Source organism: Lycium ferocissimum, unplaced genomic scaffold, assembly GCF_029784015.1.
Source record: "Lycium ferocissimum isolate CSIRO_LF1 unplaced genomic scaffold, AGI_CSIRO_Lferr_CH_V1 ctg9472, whole genome shotgun sequence".
Classification (NCBI taxonomy): domain Eukaryota; kingdom Viridiplantae; phylum Streptophyta; class Magnoliopsida; order Solanales; family Solanaceae; genus Lycium; species Lycium ferocissimum.
In genome coordinates, this window is record NW_026727738.1 from 14,055 (window position 1) to 19,893 (window position 5,839).

At 37.7% G+C, this 5,839-nt stretch overlaps 1 protein-coding gene across 7 annotated transcripts; it reads left to right on the forward strand.

The window, feature by feature from the left end:
• The first annotated feature begins 663 nt into the window (after nt 1–663).
• Nucleotides 664–5,502, forward strand: LOC132046109 (pentatricopeptide repeat-containing protein At5g25630-like). 7 transcript variants are annotated; one of them, XM_059436651.1, is made up of 6 exons: nt 665–849; nt 2,469–2,538; nt 2,726–2,826; nt 2,917–3,127; nt 3,221–4,129; nt 4,421–5,502. In XM_059436651.1, the coding sequence occupies exons 4-6, from the start codon at nt 3,026–3,028 to the stop codon at nt 5,279–5,281; spliced, it is 1,872 nt and encodes a 623-aa protein (XP_059292634.1). In that variant the 5' UTR covers nt 665–849; nt 2,469–2,538; nt 2,726–2,826; nt 2,917–3,025; the 3' UTR covers nt 5,282–5,502. The 7 variants fall into 7 exon arrangements, with proteins under 7 accessions (XP_059292638.1, XP_059292634.1, XP_059292637.1 ...); XM_059436654.1 differs by having other exon boundaries at nt 2,726–2,821; XM_059436650.1 differs by lacking the exon at nt 2,469–2,538.
• Nucleotides 5,503–5,839: the final 337 nt, after the last annotated feature.

Genomic DNA, 5,839 nt, shown 5'->3' on the forward strand with positions numbered 1-5,839 from the left:
AAGGTCATCAATGACAAGTAGTGGTTCCCGTACTCTCTCGAAACGGTGAAATTTTTGGGTTACGAAAATGGATGCTTTCTGGTGGGGATTTTGGGGTGGAGACATCAACGGAGAAGAATGGAAACAAGGTGCAAATATTTTTGTTTTTTCTCTCTTATTTTGCTTTCTTTTTAATCTAAATCTAAATATTCACGCTCATTATACATGTGAATTACACGCATTTTTCCAACCCAACCCTGAAGTTGCCACATGTGCAGTCAACGGTTAGAGGCGTTTAAAACATAGGTTTTGATCAAGTAGAAGTGTCTCGATGAAACTCCGTGGATTATTGAGACCGGGATGACAAACCGGTACAAGTACAAGGGTCTACTAGGCTATAAGGCCTGACTAGAAACCAGGCATGTGATGGAAAAAGGATAGCTTGGACTTGAAGTGCGCTAATTTTGAAAACTTGGAGGACTATTATTGCTCCAGATAACAAAGCTAGCATGATTTCAAGTGTTGGTCCAAACAGTCGGGGTGATTTTGGGCCTTTTCTTGAACATTGGTTCCAAAATTGGCCTGAAAGAAATAGTAGAAAAAAAGATAACAGAAGAAACTGAAGGTGAAAAGACGTGGCAAAACAGAGAGCCACAAATATTAGGCTTTGTAAATATAGGTGTTCATTTAAATTGCAGCCTCAAGATTCAGTAGAAGAAGAAATCTCCAGCTTCCGTTTGTGATTTCTGATAAAAATTTGTGGATAAGATCGCACCAACAAATGTCACTACCCAACAATGTCATGTCTTACATGCAGATTCTAACTGATCTGCAACCATGCAACTCTTCTTCTCTTCTCATAGTCAACAGGTACCCACATATCCTTTTCTCGTACCCCTTCTCAATTTCTTAATTTTCTGCTAATGGTAATTGTTGCTCTTTTATCATCTTGTTTACTTAGGTAAACTGCTTATTACTTATAACAATAACAAAAGTGAATGACAGAGCTACAAGTTATAACTTTTTGAAATTTGTTTCATGAGCAAGGAATCTCAGTTTGTTGCAAAATTCATGGATTATCTTTGCTGTTCTTTCTTTTAAGTATATGGGAAATTCAGTAGAGTGGTTCAAAGAGTACTCGAAGTTGTTGGGTTTGTTTACAATTGCCAGTTTTTGTTAATTTATTTGCCTCTAATATGATCTTTGACTTTGTAGTCCTCTCAGATTGCAGCTTCTCAATCCTTGACGCAGTAGTTTTTGCTCATACCTTGTATATGTAGAAAAGTATCGTCACTCGTATAGATTGCTGACGCGTGGCTGTCTTGCAATTTTATATATTCCCTCTGTTTTAATTTATGTGAACCTATTTACTGGGCACGGAATTTAAAAAAGAAGAGAAGACCATTAAATTTGTGGTATTAAATGAGTTATATATTTTTTGTGTGGCTATAAATTATTGCATAAAGGTAAATTATTTCCAAATACAAAAAGGGGTCATTCTTTTTTGCACGAACTAATAAGAAAATAGGTTCACATAGATTGAAACGGAGGGAGTATTATCTTCCCACTTTAGGAAATTACCTTTTCGAACTAGAAGTTGCATACTGCCGGATTTTCCCTTTCTGGATTTGGGTGACTAATTTACCCCTTTGGAGCTAATAATGGAATGACTCAGTGACCACTCTATTAATTGCCTATACTTCTTATCTTAGCTAATTTCTATTTTGAGTGTGTGTATATATATAGTTCAGATCTAGATTGATTATTAAAAATGATTAACAAATAGTAATATATTTTGTATCCAGTAATTTAATAGAACACATAGAGTTCAAGGATCTGGCTCAGGACATGGATTTTTGGGTTCTTAGTGTCTCACTAGCCATACATGGACTCATTGCTGTCATTTCATGCTCAAATATCAGCTTGACAACGCCCTTGAGTGGCTATCCTAACACTTTTATTTGTGATAAGCATTTAAATTTCAGAGTGCAATCTTTCTTGTGAACCTTTCTTATCAATAGGCAGATGTTTTCCCTTGGGCTCCTAATATTTGGCATTTTCAGCTTAGTCTGTTACAAACTGCTAACTACCTATCAAGTCTTGCAAGTGGATATTTGTTGCTTTCAAGATAGTTGTGCAAATTCCTTGTCTGGGGATGAACTTGTTACTTCAGTGTCTACATGAGTAGTAGATTAAAGTAAAATTGCACATAATTTTCCTATTAAAATCTTGGCACTGAGGATTAGTATGACCTTAGTTGCCTTGCACAACCACTGCATACTTTTGTGCAAACATGATACATGGCGGCTTCCCTTCTTTCCTAATGAGTACATCTAAAACTTGATTTTGTCCTTACTTAGCCAAGTTACATTTTTGAATACTGATAAGATATTATGGCTTAACTGGATCACACTGAATACCTCTAAGTTCTGTAATACAATAGAACCCAATGGCACTAATTCTAGTGATTCTTCGTTTCAATATACCAGCATGGCCAAGGATAGAGCTAGGCGGATTTTCGGCAGGTAGGGGCTGCGGCCCCATCTAGCTTTTCAAATTGTAGGTTTCTGGCCTTTTTGACTATTGAATAGTTTACTTGTTGAAAGGAATTGAAAATTCTTCTGAAATATACTCTTCCCTTGCCCCCATCCCTAATTTTTTGAATGTTCCTGTATAAGTTGCCTCCACTGTCCCTCCACTCTCCTGGCTCCAACACTGACGTGTTTACCTGGAATACTACTTTCAGATAATTGGCTTTCAATTGCTTGACAAGTTGAATTCTTCTGAAGTCTATACTCTGCCTTTTTGATACTTCTGGTGTGGAAAAGTCCTTGTTGAAAACGTGTGGTATCATCAACTTCTTCCAGCTCACTCTTGTTTCCCGGCGTTCTTTTGCTTTTTTATTCATCACTATCTTAAAAGGTTCCCATTTTGCAGGGAAAATGCCCTTGAGGCAGCGGTAAGTTTCCGTGGGATAGATAAATAGAGGCAATTAATATTGCTTTCATCATAAGCATCAGGACAATTAAGAAGTGATAAGCAGAGTATGGGAGAATTTGGAAATGAGGTAGCCAAGTCTATTATTTTTGAGAAAAAGAAGAATGGAACAAGTTCAAGCAAGTTGAAGATTTCTGCGTCTTCCACCATAGTATTGGCACACAACTGAATGTATTTTGATGACATCTTAGTTATGCTTTCTTGTATATATGTTTTAAGCTCTCTGTTCACTTAACGTGTGCAGGAATCTCATCTACATGAAAACCGAGCTCATCTTATTTCAGCTATGGCGAATTCTCCACGTCAATCTCACTGCACTGCCTGTAGGGAAAGTAGGAGTTGCCAAATTGTTCGTTCAAGAACAAAACTGATGAATGTTTTGATTGAGAGGAAAAAACCACAAGAGGTCCATTCAATATTGAAGGGTCTTACAGAAGAAGGACATCGGCCAACACTTGTGACATATACAACTGTTTTGGCTGCCTTGACTCTCCAGAAACGTTTCAAGTCGATTCCGTTGCTTCTTTCCAAATTGGAGCAAGACGGACTAAAACCTGACTCCATATTCTTCAATGCCGTGATAAATGCTTTTTCTGAATCTAGAAATGTCAAGGAGGCAATGAAAGTGTTCCAGAAAATGAGGGAGAAAGGATGTAGGCCCACAACCAGCACTTTTAATTCATTAATTAAAGGATTTGGAATCGTTGGTAAGCCTGAAGAATCTCTGAAACTGTTGGAAATTATGTGTCTTGAAGAGAATGTGAAACCTAATGACAGAACGTATAATATTCTGGTCCGAGCTTGGTGTAACAAGAACCAAATTGCAGAAGCCTGGAATGTGGTTCACAGAATGGTTGCAGCTGGTGTAAAACCTGATGTTGTTACTTACAATACTATAGTAACGGCCTATGCTCGGAACAAGGAGACTGGTAGAGCTGAAGCAATGATTTTTCAAATGCAAAATCACAAAGTGCCACCAAATCATCGAACGTGTGGTATTATTGTGGATGGGTACTGTAAAGAGGGAAATATGACAGAAGCATTGCGGTTTGTTTACAGGATGAAGGATCTTGGTGTACTTCCTAATCTAGTAATATTCAACTCTCTCATCAAAGGCTTTCTCGACATCACTGATACTGATGGTGTTGATGAGGTATGCATCCATATTGGTTTTCTATCAGCAATTTACTGATCATTAAGTTGTGTAGGAAACCATTCTTCATTATATCTTTTCATGTACAAATTTTAATTTTGCATGTATGAGTGTCAGTTTTCACCTATAAAGAGTAAATAAATACCCCTTGAATACTTAAGAAGGGTGGAAACCACTGCAGTGTTATTTAGTGTAGCTTCGAGCCTTGTGGAGAAACAAAAGGAGAAAAAGAAAAGAGTGTTGCGTCATTCTGATCATGACATGTTTCTTATTCATCGGTTAAATGTGCAGACACTTACTTTGATGGAAGAGTTTGGGGTGAAACCAGATGTGGTAACATTTAGTACTATCATGAATGCATGGAGTTCAGCTGGACTTATGGATAAATGCCAAGAGATATTTGATGACATGATTAAGGCCAGTATAGAACCTGATAGCCACGCATTCAGCATTCTTGCTAAAGGCTATGTTCGTGCTGGAGAACCTGAAAAAGCCGAAGCACTCTTGAAAGTTATGGCTTCATCAGCTGTACATCCAAATGTTGTAATGTTCACAACAATCATCAGTGGATGGTGCAGTGCTGGACAAATGGAGTATGCTCTGAGGGCATTTGAAAGGATGTGCCAAATGGATGTACCTCCTAACTTGAAAACTTTTGAGACCCTCATATGGGGTTATGGAGAAGCAAAACAACCATGGAAGGCTGAGGAGTTCCTCCAAATTATGGAAGAGATGGGTGTATCTCCCACGAAGAATACTCTTCAACTTGTTGCAGATGCATGGCGATCAATTGGTTTCCTTAACGAGGCCAAGAAAATTTCAGATGATGGTAGGGCAATCTTGAATGCTCTGGAGGATAAGCAACCAGCGGACAACTATGAACAAGTTTATCCTATAGAGAAATCAAATGGTTCTCTCTCAAGCCTCAAGCAAATAACCAACCAAAATGGTTCGAGCACTGTCAATAAAAGAAGCCAAATTGTGCTGAACAGATCCACGTCTTTTTCCACAAGCATAAATGTGGCAACTAAATCAATATTGCTTCCCCACACTTGTAGATTCAAGGTGAAATCTTTGATGATATTACACAAGCAGTGTCAAATGCAGATAGGAATACACGGTTTTGTGAATTCATGTAGAATGGTGGCCTGAAATTAACAAACTTCTGGTTCAGTCTATTATGGGAAGTCTCATGAATTCAAAATGTATACAGGCATTGAAGCCTTTGGCATCACAAAGGCCTGCAATTGTACCATTGGATCATCGATGGTGTATTTATTAACATGTATGTACACTGTTATCTTATTCAAAACGTATACGATTATGAAATGTGTATTCTTTAGGTTGAAATGATATTCATGGCAACTGTCCAATGTCTTGGGCTTCTATTAACAGAATTAGCTACCTGCATCTTGAAGTTATCTAGTTTCTTGGCGATGGCTTTTAGAATGGAAACTGTAGCAATTTTATCTTTGGGAAAGCCTACGCCTAAAATGATAATCCAACTCTTTCAGCGAATACAGACAATCCTAGAGGTCACTTCTTCATTTTTGTTTACTAATTTTTCCCTCAAAATCTCCTCTATCATGGTTCGTAACCCCTTAAAAGAATCCTACCCAATGTAATCTTTCAATTGATTTTGATTTTTTCTCTCGATTTCTCAGCTCACCCAATCGCAGTTTCATCATTTTTTGGCGTATCATTTTCATT

Coding starts and splice junctions, on each gene's coding strand:
- LOC132046109 (XM_059436655.1), top strand. CDS start 3,026: ATGGGAGAATTTGGAAATGAGGTAGCCAAGTCTATTATTTTTGAGAAA. Junction 3,128..3,220: donor TTTCTGCGTCTTCCACCATA/GTATTGGCACAC, acceptor TAACGTGTGCAG/GAATCTCATCTACATGAAAA. Junction 4,130..4,420: donor ATACTGATGGTGTTGATGAG/GTATGCATCCAT, acceptor TTAAATGTGCAG/ACACTTACTTTGATGGAAGA.